Source organism: Sus scrofa, chromosome 11 (genome assembly GCF_000003025.6).
Source record: "Sus scrofa isolate TJ Tabasco breed Duroc chromosome 11, Sscrofa11.1, whole genome shotgun sequence".
In the NCBI taxonomy this organism is placed as follows: domain Eukaryota; kingdom Metazoa; phylum Chordata; class Mammalia; order Artiodactyla; family Suidae; genus Sus; species Sus scrofa.
In genome coordinates this window covers 64,950,844-64,973,910 of record NC_010453.5, presented here as the reverse complement: position 1 = coordinate 64,973,910, position 23,067 = coordinate 64,950,844, and the positions used below count along the sequence as shown (strand labels likewise).

Genomic DNA, 23,067 nt, shown 5'->3' with positions numbered 1-23,067 from the left:
TGGCACAGAGGGTTAAGGATCTGGTGGTGTCACTGCAGCAGTTTGGGTTCGATCCCTGACCCAAGAACTTCCCCATGCTGTGGGCGCAGCCAAAAAAAAGCCCAAGCCCTGCTGTCCGGGGTCATCCTGCTCCTCTTGACACGGCTCAAGAGCCCATGAAAACACGCTCCCTTTTGCTGTGACCTCAGAGTGACTTGGTGTCACCATAGGAATCCAGTTCTCTGTTTCCTTCTCTCATTTCAGGCACTTCGCCTGAGCAACTTGGCCATGAGGGAGGCCAGCACCGGCCAGATAGTCAATCTGCTGTCCAATGACGTGAACAGGTTTGACCAGGTGAGCTGTACCTGAGGGATGGTTTCCATTTCCTGTCCTTCTAATGGGTTTAGCTTGTTGGACACCAGGCACCAGTGTTGGGTGTTGACCAGGATTCTTTAGGGGACCTAAGACAAGGGATCTTTTTATCCACCACTGATTTCTTCTGTGTGCAGCTTAGATGTAACACTCTGTGCTGTCCTGGAGGTGAGAGCTTTGTTTTCCTACTAATAAACAGGCAGCCGTGGTCCCACCCAGCGTGGTTACTGTCCCTGGGAGTCCCCCTGGAGGGCCCTTCCTGGCACATTGTGTTGCGTTGCTGCGGGACTGTCTGTTCCTCGATCAGGTGGTGTGGGCTGGGGGCAGGGATTGTTCCACCCCTGTGCCCTGTTCAGTGCCTGCTGCCCAGGGAGCCTTCGGGAAATCATGCCAGATGGGCGGCGGGCGGGGGGGGGGTGTCCCCAGCCAGACACAGCTTGCTCTCCGCTGTCCCCACACTCTCTTACACTTACCTTATGAAAAGATCACATTATCCAGGGCGTGGTAGCTGCTGGGCAGATCTGTATTGCACTAGACAACTTCTCTTTCAATTATTCATTCATCAAACATGACATAAGGCCCCTATTAAGTCTCAGGGATGAGTGAGATTTCATTTCTTCCCTGGAGAAGCCCCAGCATGTCAGGGAGGTAAATACACAAGTATTGGAGAGTGGGTTAGGTACCATAATACAGGTTTTTTTGTGCCCTGGAGTGATGGGGGCTGAGTTTTGGGGCAGAGAGAGTTTGGGGAAGCCCTGAGCTCATCTGTGGTCTTTAGACAAAATCAGCATCTTGCTTCCAGTGCTGCTGCTCTGGGTCTCCCTGTTGTGGGCTCTGGGCTGACCTGGAGCAGCTTCATGTGGGGCAGAGGCTTGGATCTCTGCTTTAGCAGGCGGAAAACCCGCTGTGATCATTTCTATTTAGATTCCTGTCTGTCCCTTCAGAGCAGATAGTTTCTCTACTGTGTCCTTATGGGTTGTGTTTTGATATAGTCCTAAGAGGGCTCCGTCTTTTTCTTTTAAGGTGACGATGTTCCTGCACTTTCTGTGGGTGGGGCCTCTGCAGACTGTTGTGGTGACTGCCCTGCTCTGGATGGAAGTAGGAATATCGTGTCTTGCGGGGATGGCAGTTCTAATTCTTCTCCTGCTTTTGCAAAGCTGCATTGGGAAGTCGTTTTCATCACGCCGGTAAGAGAAACCCTGGGTTAAAAAATAGGTGATATGTAGTTGGTAACATCTACGGCTTGCTCAGTGCTTTTGTTCAAAACCAAAATAAACGCCTTCTCTGCTTTCTTCTTTGGGTGTGTTGTATCCTCTTCAGGCTTAGCCAGGGGAGGGAGGCTCCACCCTTAAGCTTAGGGGTGAACTTTAAGTGGGAAAAGCGAAGGCATTCATGACTCCTCCCAGCATCACACCTGAATAGGTAGAGTGTCCTACAGCAGAATTTACTCATGTCAGAGTTATTTAAACATTGCTAAAAATAGTAATAGTCTTCTGGCCCATTTCTAGTTGCATATATTTTTGTTATGCTTGTGTTAGAACCATTTTCATGTATGTATGTTCATGTGTTAATTTTTAAAAATTTTTTCTTTTTGGCTGCCCCACCGCCTATGGGATTCCTGGGCCAAGGATCAGATCCAAGCTGCAGTTGTGACCTAAGCTGCAGCTGTGGCAAGGTGGATAATTAACACACTGTGCTGGGCTGGGAATTGATCCTGTGTCCCAGCGCTCCCCAGATGCCGTCGATCCCCTTTTGCCACAGTGAGAAGTCTAGTTCTTATTTTCTTTTTCTTTTTAGGGCCACACCTGTGGCATATGGAAGTTCCCACAGTTCCCTGTGGCATATGTCAAATCAGAGACACATCTGTGACCTACACCATAGCTCATGGCAATGTTGGATCCTTAATCCACTCAGCAATGCCAAGGATTGAACCTGTATCCTCATGGCTACTAGGTTGGTTCCTAACCAGCTGAGGCATGACCTAAAATCCCATGTATTATTTTAATTAAGTATCTCCATTAAGTTAGCCTCATTCAAGGGCAAGGTCAATCTTAATGATCTCTTTGTTAAAGCCCCCCATTCCCAGAAGTGTATGGGATAGAAAATTGTCTGATGACGAAGAAAGAGCTGATGGTGATGAGTTAGTCCTGAAGCAGGTCCCCAAGGGTTAGAGGCGGGTCATTGTCCAGGGTGTCAGGTGATGAACATTGAGTTGTCGTTATTTTGGTACATTTTTCTGTGTGTTATTCTTCTCTACTTGGGATTTCCTTTCCTGTAAGGAGAGATGGTCCTTATCCTTTGAAGCCCTGTTTAAGGCAACAGGGTCTCTGAAGCTTGTCTTGCTCTCCTTTCCCTTTAGAAATAACAGCCCCATCTTTTCTGCTCCCCACTCTTCACTCCTCTGTTATGACAGCACAGCCTGTCTTCCTGTTAGATTCCTTTCTGTCTTCCCTGCCCAACTGTGACCTCCTTGTGGAGACGGTTTGTATCCGACTCATTTCAAGTCTTCCGTAGCCGATCCTGCAAGTTCTCCAAGGTGCTTGTTGAATTGGGCTGGAGGGTTGGCTCATTGAAGTCTTTCTCCATTTGTACTTTGAGTAGGACCTGCCTGTGTCCTCAGTTTGAAAGTGTCGCGTGGAATCATGTGACTCCTGGTCCCTCCCTTTTCCCTGCTGCTGCTGCTACAGAAAGTTGGGCTGTGGTCACTAAGGCTCACCCCTCACGTCTGTCCCCTTAGGAGTAAGACCGCAGCTTACACAGACGACAGGATCAGGTCTGTGAGTGAAGTTATAACTGGCATCAGAACAGTAAAAATGTACACTTGGGAAAAGTCATTTGCGGATCTTATTGCCAGATTGAGAAGGTAAGTTTTACTACATGTCACACCATATTTTTGTACTCCCCCCCCCATTTTTACTGAATGAATTTAGAAATCTTAGTGAGTTTTCACATTAAGGTGAATTTAAATACTATCCACCCCCTCCACCCTCCACATGTGGCCGTGTGGTTAATAGAATAGTGGAGATGTTATTTTAACCTCCTCTTCCTTGTGTGTTCTCCTTAAAGGAAAAATCTATCCAAATAGATCTGATCCTTGGCCCAGGATATCCAAATATTTATTAATAACTGCAAATGCCAAGTAAGCAATGGTTCTAAGATGTTAGTATTTGAGATGATGATATTTATGTATTTAAGTATTTATTTATTTGTTTAGGGCTACACCTGTAGCAAATGGAAGTTCCCAGGCTAGAGTGGAATTGGAGCTGCAGCTACCTGCCTATGCCACAGTCACAGCAATGCCAGATCCGAGACCTGCCTGAAAACTACCTTGCAGTTTGCATCAATGCCAGATCCTTAACCCATTGAGTGGGACCAGTGATCGAACCCACATCCTCATGGATACTAGGGGAGTTCATTATCCCTGAGCCACAATAAGAACTCCGAGATGATGATATTTAAACTAAAACTGTAATTTGCGTTAATGTACCACAAATGGGGGAGATTATTATAGAGGTTGGATATACCTGTTTCAGCCCAAATTTTGTCAGTCAGTATTCTTCATTCCAGACAGAGTCATGAAAATTCTGCTCTTTTTGCTTTGCTTTATGTTTGTAAAAATTTCCCCACCTTTCATGTAAGTGTTTGATGAGTGCTTATGCTCCAGCACAAGGGGCTTACACCTCTCTGCAGCACGCTGTCACCTCTCACCTTCGCACTTTCATGGGTGCCCCTCCCTCTGCCTGAAACACACTCTCATCTTCCTTCTTCTCTGGCCTCCGCCAGGCCTGATCGACACCAGCTCGTCTTCTCAGGTTCCACGCATGTGCGACTCGCCCTGACTCCACAGCTCCGGGTTCCAGGCTCTACTCTGTGCTCTGTGGGGCTGTGCTGGCTGCCTCTGTTTAGTGTCTCGGTGTCTCCCAGGCTTGGGGTTGCTGCTTCTCTTCCCCCACGAGTTCACAGGCTCCTGGAGGGGCTGGGCTGTGACTCTGTCAGCAGTGAGGAGCCAGCACAGGACTTGTGGTTCCCAGTGCTTGTTGAATGAATGTTCAAACTGGGTCTCATTGACCCAGAATGTTTAAAAGTGTGACCTTAAGCCTTCCTTTATTTGGAAGCAAGATGGGGTGATGAGGTGTGTGGTTCTTGTGTCGGGCAGACCCCCGGGTGTGCACTGTGTAGTGTCTCCATGCTGTGAGGGTGGTTTCTCTTAATCCATGTCCACCCTCTTGAAAAGGGCCCCCCACACAAGGCTCTGGAATTTGCGCCTTGGCTGTTGATGCTTCTTTAAGACTTGTATCTTACTTTCTTTTCCAGGAAGGAAATTTCCAAGATTCTGACCAGTTCCTACCTTAGAGGACTGAATTTGGCCTCATTTTTTGCTCTGAGCAAAATCATGATTTTTGTCACCTTCTTTGCCAATGCACTCCTTGGCAACGTGATCACAGCCAGCCAAGTGTTTGTGGTGGTGACACTGTTCGAGGCTCTGCGGTTGACGGGCACCCTCCACCTCCCCATGGCCGTCGAGAAGGTGTCCGAGGCGGTCGTCAGCATCCAAAGAGTCAAGGTTTGGTGACAGGTTTTTTAAGTGTTAGTTGTAGATGGATTTTACATAAAATGAGTCCTTTTATTTGGGCCACTGGTCTAGTTAGGTGAGATTTAACTCTCTCAGTGCCAGAGCTGGTCGTGGTTCCACATGTCCTGTGTCTTCCCCTGTTGTCTTAGGTGGAGTCGTTACAGGTCCCGTAAGGTTCCTGCTCATTTCTGGGCAGGAGGAACAGTAGCAGTGGCACAGGGCTCTGAGTGAGCAGTGACAATGGTAGGCAATTAAAATGTTCAGAGCAGGAGCAGCAAACAGATCCATCGTCTGTGCTGACGCGAATGACTGGGTAGCAACAGGGCTCAGTCCTGGGGGAGCAGGACTCTCTCTGGGCCGGGAGGGAAGGAGCTTGCTGAGCAGTCCCTGCTCCTGGGCAGGATGAAGGGCTCAGCCTCCGTTAGTTCTGTGTCTACAGTGGGTTCTTGGCTCTGTGGATGCCTTGCTTATGGAGGGCTGAGCTCGCCTTTGTATCTGCCTCCTCATCCCTGTCCTCTTTTCCCTTTCTGCTTGAGCCTCTCCAGCTGCCTCTTCCTTTCACAGGTGTGATTCCACCATCCCCACTGTCTCCTTTTCCTAACTGTCCCTAAATACCGGGGACAAATAATTTACATCATCAAGACAAGGGCCTGGCTCACTGCAGGTGCTCTAGTATTTGTGTGCAGATGATTAGATCTAAAATGAAGCTAAATGGTCTCTGTGAGCTCCCTGAGCATGAGCTTGAGTGTTTGGGCTTCATAAAAAAAATCTGATTTGTTCCTACTTTGTCCACCGTGATGGACTCCAGTAATACATCTCTAGAGAAGTCAGATAGTTCAGGGTGTGATTATATTTTATTTTTGGGCCTTGTCCTAAAAGCTGAGACTTTTTTGTATGTGTGATGAAGTTTCTATAGTATAATATAAAACAACTACTACTCATAAAACAGAGGAGTCAAATGGGTCATTTTTAGTCCCCCGAGTTCATCGTTCTTTCTTTTGGGGTCTTCAAGCAACACTGCTAAGCGGTGGTCCATGCAGTTCAATAAAATTCCTTTTTTGTGGCTTTCGTATCCAGAAAGAGGACATTTAGGAATGTCCTTGGACTATGGTGACATGCTCAGTGACACTAAATTGTCCAGATGGTGACTGCCCATGTGTACTGTGCTGCCGTGTTGCTGTTTTCTTATTGCCACATCTGCTGTCTTCCATCACTACCTCCGGGACTTGCTGTGTGGTCCAGGTGCTCTTGAAGCCTTTACTCATCATCTCATTAAATCCTGACAGCAGGTGAATGAAATAAGCATTAGTGTCCCCACTTTAGAGATCAGGAAACAGGTTCTGGTAACAGGTGAAATAGCTCACCTGTCCTCATATAGCTTGTAAACGACAGAACTAGGATTCTGCCCAAAGCCTGGTTTCCCAGCCATTGTCACACTGCTTTCCTAGTACCTTCTGGAATGTGTACTCTCTCCTTAGGTGTGGTTTCCATCATCAAGTCTTACTCTGAAGACCTTCAAAGTTTCCATGATGCCTGAAACATCAGAATTTTAAACTCTAGGCTCCACTGCTGCTCTGTTTCCCAGCACATAGCCCTCCACCCTGGTAGGGGAGGGGGGAAGGGGGGTTGTCTTTGTGACATGCCGAGTTGAACCCCACTTTGGGGTCTTTGTTCTTTCTCTCTCTCTCTCTCTTTTTTTTTTTTGCTTTTTAGGGCTGCTCCCACAGCATATAGAAGCTCCCAGGCTAGGGGTCTAAATGGAGCTACAGCTGCTGGCCTACACCACAGCCACAGCAACACAGGATCTGATCCCTGTCTGTGACCTACACCACAGCTCACAGTAATGCCAGATCCTTAACCCTCTGAGTGAGGCTAGGGATCGAACCCACAACCTCATGTTTATTAGATTCATTTCCACTGTGCCATGACAGGAACTCCTGGGTTGACTTCTCTCTGTCCTTGATTTAAGAAAATGCTGTTGAGCCCTTCCACAGCCCCATGACCCCTCCTAGCATTTTTGTTCCTGCTCATCTAGGGGTTCCATCCAAAAATTTATATGGCCAAAGCAATCCTTTGGAACAAAAAACAAGCAGGAGACCTAACTCACCCAGGCTTCAGACAATATTACAAAGCTGCACTAATCAAGACAGTGCAGTATTGATACCATAACAGACATACAGACCAATGGAACAGAATAGAGAACCCAGAAATAAACCCAGACACCTACGGTCAGTCTTCAACAAAGGATGCAAGAATATAAAATGGGAAAAAGACAGTCTTTTCAGCAAGTGGTACTGGGAAAACTGGACAGTTGCATGTAAATCAATGAAACTAGAACACACCCTCACACCATGCACAAAAATAAACTCAAAATGGCTTAAAGAGTTAAACATAAAACAAGACACCATCAAACTCCTTGAGGAGAACATAGGCAAAACATTCTCTGACATCAACCTTGCAAATGTTTTCTTAGGTCGGTCTCCCAAGGCAACAGAAATAAAACAAAAATCAACCAATGTGACCTAATCAAACTTAGAAGCTTTTGTACAGCAAAGGAAACCATGGGGAAAAAAACCCCAAAAGACAGTCTATGGAATGGGAGAAAATAATTTCAAACTATGCAACTGACAAGGGCTTAATCTCTAAAATATACAAACAACTTCTACAATTCAACAACAAAAAAATGAATAACCCAATTGATAAGTGGGAAAATGACCTGAATAGACATTTTTCAAAAAAATAAATAAATAAATAAACAGCCAACAGGCACATGAAAAAATGCTCAACATCACTAATTAGTAGAGAAATGCAAATCAAGACTACTATGAGGTACCACTTCACCCCAGTCAGAATGTTCAGCATTAGCTGTTGTCAGTTAAGGGGGGAAAATGTCTGAGAATAAGAGTGGTGACAAGGGTGGGTGTTAGCCCAGCAACCTGCTTCGTGGTGTGTTGAGGTAATTGTTGAAATTTTTTTCTTTTAGATCATGGACCCTTTTTCAGCCCTTCTAATTTCTACAACCCTTTAAAAAGCTTAGGTCTCTGGCTCATCAGAATTACCTGGAGTGCTTATTAAAACTAAATGATCCCACCCTGGAGATTCTGATTCTCCAGGTCTTGGTTGGGGCCCAAGGTACCTATGTCTTTAGTAAGCGCCCCTGTGCACCTGCAAGTAGGCCACGTTTGGGAAACATTGCTGTAGAACAGGAAAAACACACAAAGCCTAAATTTCCTTTAGCAAATATAAAAGACATCTTGTTAAGACTGAAAGAATCTTAAGACTAAAATGAATATAGAGGAAAACCTGCCTTGGTTTATGCTAGACGTTTTTTGGGGAAAATTTGCAGTTTGTTCACCCATTCAGTCACTTACCCCACAGAATAACAGCGTAGCTGCTTGGAGCCTGGCACAGGCTAGATGCGCATGTCCAGTGGCAGGTGAGCAAGTACAGAAAGTCCTTTCTGCTTGGAATTTATGTTTCATCAAGTGGCGGGTTAATCAAGAACCAAATAATGAAACTCAGTGTGCATTTCTGTGTCCTTAGTCCTTGGGAGGAAAAGTCTGAGGGGCCATGAGGTGCTTTGGCAGAGAGGCAGGTGTCATTTTGAAGGTAGTGCTTCCTGGCAAGGATGAGAATTTACTGGAAATTACCCATGTGTTGGGGGGGGAGGTGGGAGGCTGAAGCTTTGCATTTTCCTGGGGATGGTGATGAAGTAGGGGAGCGAGAGGTGGATTGTGGGCTGCTTTGGGTTTGGGGGCTGCAGAATCACCTGGATGCACTAAAATATGGAATACTAGAAGAGGACCAGATTTGAGGAGGAGAAGAGCATGAACTTGGCTTTGAGTTCTGAGGGGCTTTTGAAATACCTGGTATTTGCTCTAAGACCTAGGCCACCAACCAGCCATGGGCCTGATTCAGCCTCCTTTTTTAACAGTTAGTGGGCAGTAATCAGATGTTCCATTTTCTTCCTTTCTCATCTCTCACTTAGATGTGTTACTGCCCACTGAGAAGGCAGAAAGGGCAGTGGGAGGGAAAGAGAAGGTCGGCCCAGTGGACTTCCCGGATGTCAGGACTGGGTGAGGTTTGTCTGTAGGTGTGCTGAGGGCATGGGGGGCACGTGGGGTTTAGAGCTCATGTGCTGTTAAACCCTGCTGCCCCACTGCTTCTGCAGCCTGGGACTCAGCAGATTGGATGGGCCCCCTCCCGGGATTTGCACCAGGTCACGTCTGGGGCTCTAAGAAGGAAATCCACCACCCCTGCCCACCTTGGATGTGGGGGATGGTCCGTCCCCACGGCAGACCTCCGGTGGCTTCATGTTGTTGTGTCTTCTTGTTTATACATGCTTTTCAGTTTCCTTTTTTTGTGTGTGTACAGAAAATGGATGATTTATTATAACCTTGCAGGCCCAAGAAGTCCATGTATTTTCTTCTTAGTAAGGAAAGGAGACTGAAGGTCTTGGCGTTGAATGACTCCAATAAGATTGTAAATATCTTGCCTCAATTTGAAACTTAACAAGAGCATTTCATGTTTAGAACAGTGATTTAAGTGATAGTTAATGACAGGTGGTAATGTGGATTTAACACCGTGAGAAGAGTAGACTGTACTTAAGTGATTGGGTAAAGGTCACAACCCCAAACAGGCAGAGCCAGGGTTTTCGTTCAGAGTCTCTGCTGGAGGTCTTGTGTTCCCAGCCTGTCCTGTGTCACCTGATTCCTAGAGGCAGGGAATGGCCTTCTTCTCTGTGTTCCTAGTGTGTTGCCTGGTGCTTGGTACATGGTGGGATTCAGTGAATATTTACGGAATCATTTACTACCAACTCCCTTGTGTGCTGTTAATAACACAAAAATTAAACAACATGTTCAGGTTCTAAATGAGTTGGAGTTTGGAGTCATATTTTCTCCTTAAGGAGGAATTAGTTCATTTGTTGACAAAATTACAACTTTCCTCGTGGCCAGGAACTCTGTTTTGCATACTTACACACACATACCCGTGTATACATATATGTATTATATATATATGCACACTCTATGTATGCTAGAGGTACTGTATTATATGACTGTATATACTATATACAGTAATAATAGTATACATTATTCTATATATTTTTAGTATGTTTTGATGTGAATCAACATTTTAAGTACAGTTGGCAAAACGATATCGAGGCTGTATAAGGATTTTTATTGCACATTCTAGGAAAATTATTATTTTTATTTGTGCTTGTTCATTTTAAACAGTATCTTTCCTTTTTCTGTAGAACTTTCTGTTACTCGAGGAGACATCACAGCACAACCCTCAGCTGCCATCAGATGGTGAAACGATAGTACAGTTGCAAGATTTCACTGCTTTTTGGGACAAGGTAACAAGTCCTCCATTCCAAGGTGGACAACTGATGACATAGGTTTATTGGAGAATTTTAAGATTTTAACATGGTGTAAACTGTGACTTGTTCATTTACTGAAAGCATGTTGTAAAAATTCTCAAAATCAGGAGTTCCCATCGTGGCTCAGTGGTTAACGAATATGAATGGTATCTATGAGGACACGGGTTCTAATCCCTGGCCTTGCTTATTGGGTTTGGGATCTGGCATTGCTGTGAGCCTGCGGTATGAGTCGCAGACGCAGCTCAGATCCCAGATTGCTGTGGCTGTGGTGAAGGCTGGCAGCTGCAGGTCCGATTCGACCCTAAGCCTGGGAACCTCCATTTGTCACAGGAGCGGCCCTGAAAAGATTAAAAAAAAAAAAAAGAAAATCTCAAAATCAGAAATAAAGTTTGCAACTAATGGAGAATAAGTGTAAAATCAGCCAAAGACATTTAACATGTTGCTCTTTGTCTCATTTTTAAGAGAGCATTCAAAGTATTAGCACATTTTAAACTTCAAGTACATATGTTCGTAATGTTAGAATTTACCTGATTGGACAGACAAAATGCTGCAGTGTGGAATGGGCTAACTCACAAGGGCATAACCAGCTGTTAAAGACCAGGGGCTTTGTGGAATCAGTGCACATAGTTTTGCCTTGATGCTCTCAGACCATTTTGTTATCACACACCAAGCGAGGCTGTGATCTGGCAGGGCCCCCTCCTAAGCTGCTGGGTGGTGCTGGCCACTTTGGTGGCAGCCAGGGGCAGGGAGGAGGCAGCAGGAGGCGTGGTCAGCACCAGGGATTCCCAGGTGAAGGTTGCCCTGTGTGGCAAGCTGACAGGTAGAACTGGTGATTTTCCAACACTTGGTTTATTTGTGACGTTCAGGCAAACAGAAGAAAGAGCAGGGGCTGCTCTCAAGGAGTTGTCACTATTGCCCACCCGGTGCTGCCCCTTTACTGACAACCGAAGCCCTCCCCCACCCCCGCCCCTGAGTCCCATGGTCCTCTGTGCACTTCCTCCTGTATCAGTGTGGATTCTTCAGGAGAACACACACCACAGGAGAGAGATTCCATGCATGGAATTAGAGAAAAAAAACAAAAAATGCGAAACAAGGGTGGATGGGGCAACCCAGAGATTAGCAATGGCAGGACGCTCTCCCACCCCCAGGGCTTGAGGGACTCAGGGAGGTGGTTCTTCCACCAGAGGGTCCTCCTTCTGGAGCAGCCTGCAGCCCGGCTGCTGGAGGAAGTGGGGACCACAGTGCACGTGTCCAGACTCTGTGGACTCATCCTGTCTTTCATGCCTATGACTCTGTTGTGCCACCTGCATCGTGTTCACCTGCTTCTGATGTGGTGCCTTTCGTCCCCACCAATGAATAGTTGTGTGTTCCCAGATGCATACAACCACAGCCCTGCACCTTCTGCACCTGCAAACTCACACGAGGTGCCTCCCCTGACCTGACAGTCCCTCCTGCCTTAACATGCTGGACCTCCCTCCTGCCTGGTGTTTCTCCTTGTGGTGCACTTGCAGCTCTGATGGAAAGTGCCATTAAATTTCCACTGTAAAGGCCACTCTGTGTGAATGCTAACACGACTTTGTATGACCCATTACCAGACTGCTTGTGTACAGAACTCTGCAGCATTTTTAAATTGTTTTGTTCTTTTTTCAAGAAGTTAATAATATGTCCCCCCTCAGACTTCTGTACACCCTGCATTGTAGCACTGAACACCCTATTCTGTTGTCCTGGCTTTTCCTGTGGAAGACTGTGTCCCATGCTGGGGTCATTAGTAATCAGGGCCTGTCAGGTTAGGTCATTGGTGAGAGACCCTAGGAGGGGGATGGGCACAGACCTTGGGGGTTTTGGGGAGAAGCTGAGTCTGAATGAAGCACATGCTGGTTGGGAGGCAGGAGATAGACATGAGCTCTCTAACCTGCCCTGCTAGACAGCCAGGTGGGCAGGTGGGGGAAGGTCTCAGGGACCCAGGTCTCATTCATGAAATGATGGGACTTGGTCTCAATCTTTGAGCTTCAAAATAAATTGTCCTTGGGACAGGGGTTTCAGACCATGTCTGGCCTAGACTGGGGACCCAGCCGATGATCCTTGTTGACTCAGGGTCTCCTGAGCCTGGATACCCAGAAGCGGGGGCGTCCAGCATCCCTGAGCTGTTCAGTGCTGCCCCCTTCTGGTCATGCCGGAGCAGTGCCCGATCATGAAGCCTGAACAGGAAGGAAACTTGGGTCTGGTCCTGACAGACTGTGAGGTGGGGGGAACAGGAGGTTCATGTTTGTATGTGGCTCATTATTCTGTAGTCATAACTGAGTGAGAAGTAGTGAAATAGGACCCCTACATGTCATACAAGAAGAAAGGAGTGGATACATTATAAATCAACTATACTTAAATTAAAAACCAAAAAAGAAAGGAGTGGATAAGCTTGAAAATGTTTCTCATGTATTAAAATCTAGCTTCTTGTGGATAGATTTGAAATTCCTTTAAACTCCGTGGCTGGTTTTTTGGATGATGAAAAATAATTATCTTTTTTTTAGTATGTGAATATTTGATAATCAGTTCAGTTCTTTCTACAGAAAGTTTTCATTTTGAAGTTATTCAGATTTTTTTTATCCAGTCTCTGTGCTTTTGGGCATTTTACTTAATCACTCGTAACCACTCTTTTTTTATTTTAAACATTAACAGTTATTGACAATTTCCTTAACCCTTAGGCTCTGTAAGGACTCACACACCCCCTAAGTCTCTCAGGACCACAGCCTGTGATCCTCTCCTTGGATTGGGTGCCTTTGCACGTACCTTCATGGTGTTCGTTTGTTTGTTTACAGTAGAAGTACTTTGTTGCCCCTGTTTAGCCAGGACAGGTAGTGCATGTAATACATATAAAATTGAAGATTTATCGCTGTGCCCCTCGATGTCATAATCCGTTTCTTTATTCCCCATTTTTTGTTGTTTTTGTTAAATAAGAATGCTTGTGACTTTAGCTTTGACCATTATTTGTAAAAGTTAATTTACTACCAAGAGTGACATTATCATCTAAAGGGCTCCTTTGCTTGCTGAGCATTACTGAGGTTCTTTGTCAAATGAAAATGGAGAGATCAGTGGCGATTTCAAATTATTTACTAGTAAAGGGCCAGGCACGCCATGTACTTATGCTGCCCCCTTGTGGAGATTAACGAGACAGACAGTTCCATTCTAATACCAAGGGGCATAATGAACACTTCTATAAATGATTAGCTCCCCCCACACTGAATATTGTATTAAGCACGTTGTTTTAATAAGTTAGTGTGCCTTATGCAGGTTTCACGTCAAGCAGGTGCCTCGTCATTTCAACTACTTAAATTCTGTGGGTGTCTAGAGCTGTGTCCCTGTGGAAATCTGGTAAAAGAAGGATTCTTTTTAAAGGCACCTAAGCGGCTTCAAACCTTTAGAGAGAAGTGATTGGATGAAAAGACCTCCAGGACAGTATCTTAGGGGCTCCATTAGCATATCAGTGACTATTACGTTTTATTTTTCCATATTCTTAAGAAGTTTGTCTTACTTTATTGAAATTTTCACATTTTTGTAAACTTTCATTTGTAGGCCTCAGGAATTCCAACCCTCCAAGGCCTTTCCTTTACTGTCAGACCCGGGGAACTGTTAGCTGTGGTTGGACCTGTGGGAGCAGGAAAGGTAAGTTATGATGCTTCAGGCAGCTTGATGTAATGATGCAGCCCCTAGCAAATCTCAGAGTCCAGCCCAAAGGTGTGTGGAAAGCACCCAGTGTGAATTGGGTGTGTGTGGAACAGCATTTCTCTAAGTGTGATCCACGGAACTTTTGTTTTGCAAGAAGGTTTCATGGCCAAATAAACCTGGATAAACACACACTGTGTTTTCCTTCTTGGTGCTTCCATTCGCACAGCTGGAACTGCTTGTTGGGAATCTGCATGTCCCAGTGAAGGAAATGATTTATGTGACAGCTGTTCAGGACAGACTGAGACCTGGGGACTTCTTGTCACGGTGGCCCCTCCAGGAAGTCAGGAGGCTGTCAAGGCTGTTTGGGAAGCTTTGAGCATCTCCTCCTGTGAGTGGACCTGGCCCGTCAGTGACGTGTGGTGAACGTGCAGCCACAGGCTGGAGCCAGAGACACAGACATGAGCAAGACCCCGCCCCCCTGCCCTCCAGAGGCAGCCAGGTTCCGGGGCGACACAGAGACGCAGGCAGGTTATTTCAGCCCCGTGTGGTGAGCGCCTTGGTGGTGTGGACACAGGCACGTCCCCTGTGCGTGTAGAAGATGTGGAGTTCGTGCACGTGCACTGGTGTCCTGTGTCTGTGCAACAGAATACAGACCCCTGAGCGTGGGCTGTGTCCATGCAGGGGTCACCGTTTCCTCTGGGACGGGTTTTTGCTCCTTGGAAGCAGCTCACTGCAGAGTTCTTTTTCTTCTTTTTCTTCTTTTTTTCCCCCTTTTTGGCCACCCCATGGCATATGAAGTTCCCAAGCCAGGGGTCAGATCTGAGCTGCAGTTGTAAGCTACTCCACAGCTGCAGCAATGCCAGATCCTTAACCCACTGTGCCCAGAGACGTGTCACCCTGATCCCCTTGTGCCACAGCGGCAACTCCCAGAGTTCTTTGAAATAATCGTCTTGGGATATATTCTTCATTTAGCTTTTGAAGAACAAGTGCTTGTCAAGTAAAGGATACCCAAGCAAGTTCCCTTGTGGTGCAGGGGGTTAAGGATCTCGGGTTGCTGCAGCTGTGACATAGGCTGCACCTGTGGCGTGGGTTCGATCTCTGGCCTGGGAACTTCCATATGCTGCTGGTGTGGTCAAAAAAATAAAAAATTCAAAAGGATCATCAGATGCAGGAACAATTGCATGAAGCACACATCCTGCTGGGCTCTCTGCTAGTTAGGAGGGTTAAGCATTCTTTCCTTTTTTTTTTTTTGTCTTTTTGCCATTTCTTGGGCCGTTCCTACGGCATATGGAGGTTCTCAGGCTAGGGGTCCAATCGGAGCTGTAGCTGCCAGCCTACATCAGAGCCACAGCAACGTAGGATCCGAGCCGCGTTTGCGATCCACACCTCAGCTCATGGCAACGCCGGATCGTTAACCCACTGAGCAAGGGCAGGGATCGAACCCGCAACCTCATGGTTCCTAGTCGGATTCGTTAACCACTGAGCCACGATGGGAACTCCTGTGTTAAGCATTCTTAATCAGTGTTTGCTGACTATAGCATTTCATTTGGGGTAAACTCTTGGGCAAAGTAGATTATTTGAGCGTTTTATTAATATTCCTTTTCAGTCATTACTTTACATTGGCTAGTAGTATTATTTTCAGTTTTTATTTTTATTTTTTGCATCTGCCAGTACTGTACTTTATCCTACTCTGAATGAAAGGGTTCTATTGTTTATCAAGCGCCCAGGGCAGGGAAGCTGTGCTGCGGTGCCTGTTCTGTCCTGGGTGCTGCCTGCTCACAGGTGTGTTTGCGTCTGTTTCAGTCGTCACTGTTGAGTGCGGTGCTGGGGGAGCTGCCCCAGAGTCAGGGGGAGGTCACCGTGCGCGGGAGGATCGCGTATGTTCCTCAGCAGCCCTGGCTGTTTCCAGGAACCGTGAGGAGTAATATTTTATTTGGGAAGAAATATGAAAAAGACCGATATGAAAAAGTACTAAAGGCTTGTGCTCTGGAAGAGGTGAGTAATGACTTCTGAGTTGCATGTACTCAGATTTCAAATAATAATACTGCTAATTTAAACCGTTAAGGTTTGTTGACAGTTTTTATTTTTTTATTGAAAGAGCTTTGATTGTGGCTTAATATTTTAAGCTGGTCCTCTGAATACATATGCAGGCATATACGCTGCTGTTTTCATCCTGATGGGATAACAACACTCACAAAATGCCTTTTTTTGGGGGGGGGTTGTTTTAATTTGTGAAGTTTCAACCTCATGGTTCCTAGTCGGATTCGTTAACCATTGAGCCACGATGGGAACTCCTCCATAGTTTTCTACAGAGCCATGCTGCCTCATAGTTGAGGAAGTTTATGAGAGAGAACTTTTTAAAAAATGGGTGATTGATGAAAATAGAAGGTGGGATGTGATATAAACAGATCTCAGGCATTTCCTCTTTACCTGAAGTCCAGCTCCTGATGCTCACATTGGACTCCAGGCCAGTGTGTGGCTGTTTCTTTCCATGACCTTGTCTTTCTGGTGAAGCTCAGTGCTTTCTTACCCACATTTGCGCATCTCTGGAGAGGAGCAGGTGCTGGGACAATGGCTGCCATTCAGGGCGATGCTTTGCTGCAGCCACTCAGGGTGATTGGACCAATAATGTGGGCGGGGATCTGGGGCTGCACCCACCCCTTGGCATCTGTGCTGAGCAGACTGTGGTGGGAGGGGCCCTGCAGGACTGGGCTGCATGTGATTCTTCTGTACTGATGTGACGTTTGTAAACGTGGACTCCTCTCCCGTTCTGCTGCAGGGTGGGGACCTAGAGTCTGGGCCCCTTGTGCCCATTTGGTCCTTGGCAGGAATGGAGGCTCAGGGCGGGTAAGTAGCAGAGAGCAGCATCCTGGGCCTGTCACCTGTCCACTGTCCCTTTGGACACGTGCTGTTATCTGCCTGGGCCTCTGCTGCAGCAAAACAGGACATTGGGTCAGAGGTTTCCAAGAGGTTTTGCTGCTGCTCTGAAATGTCATCTGCGACTCTGATTAGTGAGGGGTCAGCAAGGTCTTTAAGACACCTGGGAACCAGGTAATGAGTTAAGAGACCTCTGCTTTTCTCTTTAGGAATCTGTGTGTCAGTGAATGAACTTAAAATGGCCACGAATAATCCTGGAATCCTGGAGTTATTTTGGCCTTGTAGATACAGAGACGGCGTGTGTAGTAGAAAAGCCTTGGCCTTTGGAGAGAAACAGTCCTGGGTTGGATCCTACTCTAGGTGTTTATCTCAGTTTCCTTCCTTATTAAATGCAGGAGGTGTGGGATTGTTGTAAAGGCTTCAGGCGATGCCTGTGAAATGCAAACATGCCAGGTTTTCCATAAAAACCTGGTAGCTATTGTTACTATTCTAGCCCTTTTCCCTACATCTATTCATCTATACATACATATAAATGCAAAGGTGTCTCCTGACAGTTCTCCCTACCCTCACCTCCCCCAAATCCTGGAGGAAAGAACAGGGGGAAAAAAAGCAACAGTTCCTGTATTACATATGTTAATAAAAAAGATTATTATACTATCCCTAATTGAACTAAACATATAAGTTCATTGAGCAGAAAACTTTTCTGTAATAAAATAGAAGGATATGTAAACACATTTGGCAGCATCGTTCAGGCTGATGATGGAAACTCCAAGGCCTGGGAGTCAGACTGATCTCCAAGAGACAGGAGTGAGTGATGCTTGAAGAGAGATTCCCTGCTCAGGAATTGAACCTGGGCAGCCTGGGGAAAACCAGGAACAGCTAGAGGTTAGAGGCTAAGAGCAGAGTTGCCCTGATTCTTGTCCCCAAGGAGATTTCAAGGAGGCAAAGACTGTAAAAACAGGCACAAAGTTTATTATTACAAGCACAGTGCATGTGGGAGAGCCCAGAGGGAAACAGTTTAGAAGCCGAATAGCCCACTCGGGAGTGTGACGCCCCGCCGGTGGGGAGCGTGCCAATGCGGTGATTTCCATCACTTCCATGGGGCAGTCTTCAGGGTCTTTGATTTCCTTTGGCCGATTATCTTATTGAACGTTCATCTCATATTAATCACATCTCTGGCAACTGAGATATATTCTCAGATTGCCTTGACAATCATGGGATAATAAGTTTATTGATCCTTCTGGGTCTAGGTCTAGAAACTGTCAAGTCTTGAGTTACTTTAGTATTGCTTTCATTTTAAATATTGTTTTTAATCACCGCTTGGGCAGCATACTGTAAAAAAGCAAAAGGCTATGAACTGACATTGAAAAGTAGAAGGAAAATCCCCCTCGTCCGGACTCGGAAGAGGCGACACCCCAAATCACTCACAAGAAGCGGTCTTGATGCAAACAGCAAGAGGATTTTTATTCCAAGCGCGCTGGGGCCCACAGTCATACGCCACGCAGGGGTAGAGGACTGTGGCCCCGAATGCGGAATCGGGACAGCTTTTATGGGGTTCACAACAAAGCCCGCGCTTCGCAAACCAATCATTTTAAAACATCGAGAGCCCGCGCTCCATGGACCAATCATTCTTCTACAGTTCCGGAGGTCCGCATTTGCGCGGGCTCCTGGGCAGAGTGACAGATTGCAGTTGAGATAGGTCACTAGGGCTTTCAATGTGTAATCATTTCTTCTATGGCACCAGCAGTCTTACAGAATCCAGATAAGCAATTAGTCAACTCATTTCCTGTTATCTTACTTAGGCCAGGATCACGCACTCAAGGGCCTATTTTACGTCCTTTCACCTAGTTTCATACAGAGAGCAGGCCCTGGAACAGCAAGAAGTGTGACCTTCTACCTATTTACTGGCAGGGAGCAGGGTCTGGAATTCGGGGGCATCTAGGGCTTTTTAGGAAGCTGGAGTTAGGGCTCTTTACTACCTTCTTGGGGTCTTGGAGAGTTAGGCTGCATTTTCATCCTTTCAACATGAGCTTGGTTCATGTTCCAATTGTTCCATTTGACAGCTGACCGTCCTGTTGCAGGAAGCGGACCCCCTTCCAGGGCCCAGGAGTGGGCTCCTAATGCTCAGAAGTGAATGTCTGAGGAGACACATGTGCTGACAGAGCAAGACATTTTATTGGGAAGGGGCTCCTGGGCGGAGAGCAGGAGGCTAAGGGAACCCAGGAGAACAGCTCTGCCATGTGGCTCACAGCCTCAGGGTTTATGGACATGGGGTTAATGTCCAGTTGTCTCTGGCCAGTCATCCTACTCGGCCCGAACTTGGTCTGACTCAGGGTCCTTCTTGGTGGAGGGTATCTCTTAGCCAAGGTGGATTCCAGCACCAAGGATTCTGGGAGGTTTATCAGCCCCTCCCAAATTCTCCTGGTTAGTCAGGGCAGCACTGTGTTCCTTATCAGGCCTCCTGTTATAAGACAACTCAATGCAAACGTCAAAAAAAAAAAAAAAAAAGGGAAACCAGGTTGAAAAGAAGCAGCTGCTGGTGGACACTATCAGAGGGAGGACAAGATGGTGGAGGAGTAGGGGACACGCTCGCCTTCTCCCACAAACACAACAAAAAAAGCACATCTACAGAAGAAATGACTCGCACAGAACAGCAACCAATCGCTGGCAGAGGAACCTAAACTCCAATAATGGCAAGAAATTCGTGACATTATTAGGCAGAACGGGAGAAAAGAGGAGAGTGAGAGAAGGTGAATCCGAGCGGGACGGGCGCTCCCGAAAGGGAACTGCGGAGGAGAAAGGGATCCCGCACCCTGGAAAGTCACCTACCGGGCGAAAGATCAAACGGACCGGAGGAATCTCCAGATGCAGAGAAGAGTGTAGCAGTAAGTTGGAGTATGGAAAAGCCCATCAAGAACCCAACGGACCATCTGAACTACGGGCACAGTCACCAAAAATTGAGACGCCTGGGTGGGGGCTGGGCACCAAGACCTCGCCTCTGAAGGTTAGTCCCCGAGAGGGGGCCGGGGGACGCCTGGGTGGGGGCTGAACACCTAGACCTTGCCTCCGAAGGTTAATCCCTGAGAAAGGGCCGGGGGACGCCTGGGGGGGGGGGCTGGGCACCGAGACCTCGCCTCTGAAGGTTAGTCCCCGAGAAAGGGCCGGGGGGCGCCGCCTGGGTGGGGGCTGGGCACCGAGAACTCGGCTCCAGAGATTAGTCCCTGGGCTAGGGGGGCGGGGCAGAGTGGAAACTGCTTGGGAGGTCTAGAAACCATTTGACGGGTAGAGACTGCCTGGGAGACTAGAAAACGAAGCTGTCCCAGAGGAAGGGAGCAATACTCCAGGGGCGGGGAAGTGGAAAGCCACATCAGAGGGAACCTGGGAGAAGAGCCTGGTCTGCGCCCGAGCTGGGGAGGGGAGAAAAAAAGGGGTGGGTCCCCATAGAATACCCCCCACCCCACAGCAAGCTTACAGGCCCGCTAGCTAGCTGAAAACTGTGCTTCCCAGTGCATCCCCTCCCCCCACCCCCGCCACGCCCTACGCTCTCACGGACCTGGGGCTGCCTGCCATCCAGGAGGGCTGGCCTCAACAATTGCCTGAAGCCTACCACCGCAGGGGCTGTCCCTGCACAGGCCTGCTTGCCCTTTGGAGGGGCTACACTTCCGCAGAGCAGCACCAAACAGCACCAGCCCCCGAGAAAAGGCCTGCAGCCCAGAAAAGCTAGAACAAGCTTAGCCAGGCTGTGAATAGATCGGCCTAATTCTCGGACGGTTTTTCTGAGGTGGGTTGCCCCGGGGAGGAGCCTCTTCAGTTTCCAACGGCCCTGCTACCCGCCCAAGCACCCAGGGGGTGCCCCACTCCCGTGAAATAACTGCTCAGCACCACCAGCCCCCTGGAGGAGCCCCTGCAGCCCAGAAAAGCTGCAACAAGCTCGGCCAGACTGTGAAAAGATCCGCATACATTCTCAGGCTGTCCTTCTGAGTTGGGCTACCCTAGGGAAGAGCCTCTTAGGTTCTCAGTGACCCAGATAGCTGCTCCAGCCCCCAGGGGGTGATGCACCCCTGAAGAGCAGCTGCCCAACACCGCCAACTCCCTGCAAGAACCCCACAGCCTAAAAACACCAGAGCAAGCTCTGCATGACCAAGTGAAATCTGTTACCATCGTGGGGTGGACCTCCCAGTCCTGTCTGCCCTCAGGAAGTCCTCCTTTGTTTCAAAGAAACACTGTTAGCCCCATCAACACTCCAGAAAAGCCACTGCCTCAAAAAAGATTGACCAACAACGCCAGCCCTCAGGAAATATTCCACAGCAGTGACAAGGCAAACACTGCCCGATCACGGAGAGTACAACTCCCTCAGGAGAAAGAAAACAACAAGCAAGATGAAGAAGCTGAGAAACCACCCCCAGTCAAACCAACAGGAGAACTCACCTAAAACAGTCAGCAATGAAACAGATCTCTGCAGTCAGACAGACCTGGAGTTCAAAAGAGAAATACTGAAAATACTGAAGGAATTAAGAGAAGATATGAACAGTAATGCAGATACCCTCAGAAAGGAACTAGAAAATATAAGGAGGAGCCAAGAAAAACTAGAACATTCATTTGCAGAGATGCAAACTGAACTAAGGGCAGTCAAAACCAGAATGAATAATGCAGAAGAACGAATCAGTGATATGGAAGATAGAATAATGGAAATCACTCAATCTGGTCAACAGACAGAAAACTGAATCAAAAAACTGGAAAGCAATATAAGAGACCTATGGGATAATATAAAGCGGGCCAATCTACGCATAATAGGAATTCCAGAAGGAGTAGAAAAAGATAAGGGAATGGAAAATATATTTGAAGAAATTATTGCTGGAAACTTCCCAAATCTAAAGGATACTGGATTCAAGATACAAGAAGCACAGAGGGCCCCAAACAAACTGAACCCAAACAGACCCACACCAAGACACATCATAATAAAAATGGCAAAAGTTAGTGATAAAGAGAGGATCCTAAAGGCAGCAAGAGAAAACCAGAATGTTACCTACAAGGGAACCCCCATAAGAATATCAGCTGATTTCTCTACAGAAACACTACAGGCCAGGAGGGAATGGCAAGAGATATTTAAAGTGCTCAAAGGAAAAAATATGCAACCTAGAATACTCTATCCAGCAAGAATATCATTTAAAATAGAAGGGGAAATAAAAATTTTTCCCAACAAACAAAAACTTAAAGAATACAGCAACACAAAACCCAGGTTAAAGGAAATATTGAAAGGGCTTCTCTAAACCAAAAAGAAAGGAAGGAAAGGGAAGAAAAAAGAAAAGAAAAAAAAAAAAGAAGAAGAAGAGGAAGAACTAGGACTGAGGAAACCGCAATCAGAGAGCAGTCACTCAAATAAGCCAGCATACAGATTTAATCATGAACATGCTTCAAACAAAATAAAATTAAAAAGGAAAAAATAAAAAAGAGTCATCAAAACCATAAAATGTGGGCAAGGGATGTCAGGAGGTAAATAACCCTTTTTGTTTATATGTATGTCTCTCTTCTTAATTTTAATACAGTAATGAAGTGTTTGAACTTACAGGACCATCAGGCTAAAACACACAATTATGGGAAGGGGTTAGCATACTTAAAAAACAGGGCAACCACAAGCCAAAACCAAATATTGCATTTGCAAAAAATGAAAAAAAAATACACTCAAGCAGATAACAACAGGAGACCATCCAACCAAAAAAAAAAAAAAAAAAAAAAAAGAAAGAAAGGAAGAATGGAGAACCATAGAATCAACTGGAACAAGAGGTTCAAAATGGCAATAAATAATCATCTATCAATTATCACCTTAAATGTCAATGGACTGAATGCCCTGATCAAAAGACACAGAGTGGCTGAGTGGAGAAAAAGGCAAAAACCTTCAATATGCTGCCTACAAGAAACTCACCTTAGGACAAAAGATACATATAGATTGAAAGTGAAAGGGTGGGGAAAAGTATTTCACGCCAATAGACATGACAGAAAAGCAGGAGTCACAACGCTCATATCAGACAAAATAGACTTTAAAACAAAAGACATAAAGAAAGACAAAGAAGGACACTACTTAATGATTAAGGGATCCATCCAAGGAGAGGATGTTACTATCGTCAACATATATGCCCCAAATACAGGAGCACCCAGATACATACAACAAATATTAACAGACATAAAGGGAGATATGGATGAGAATACAATCATAGTAGGAGACCTT

The 23,067-nt window shown here is 46.4% G+C and overlaps 1 protein-coding gene across 1 annotated transcript in view; it reads left to right on the top strand.

Annotated features, from left to right (window-relative positions):
• LOC100738425 (multidrug resistance-associated protein 4) overlaps positions 1–23,067 on the top strand; it is a 135,616-nt gene that overhangs the window by 22,774 nt on the left and 89,775 nt on the right. Inside the window, exons 6-12 of the mRNA XM_021065400.1 lie at positions 244–333; positions 1,375–1,538; positions 3,089–3,214; positions 4,666–4,915; positions 10,179–10,280; positions 13,872–13,961; positions 15,768–15,959. Of these exons, the coding sequence (XP_020921059.1) occupies positions 244–333; positions 1,375–1,538; positions 3,089–3,214; positions 4,666–4,915; positions 10,179–10,280; positions 13,872–13,961; positions 15,768–15,959 (1,014 nt within the window). The remainder of the gene's footprint in view (positions 1–243; positions 334–1,374; positions 1,539–3,088; positions 3,215–4,665; positions 4,916–10,178; positions 10,281–13,871; positions 13,962–15,767; positions 15,960–23,067) is intronic.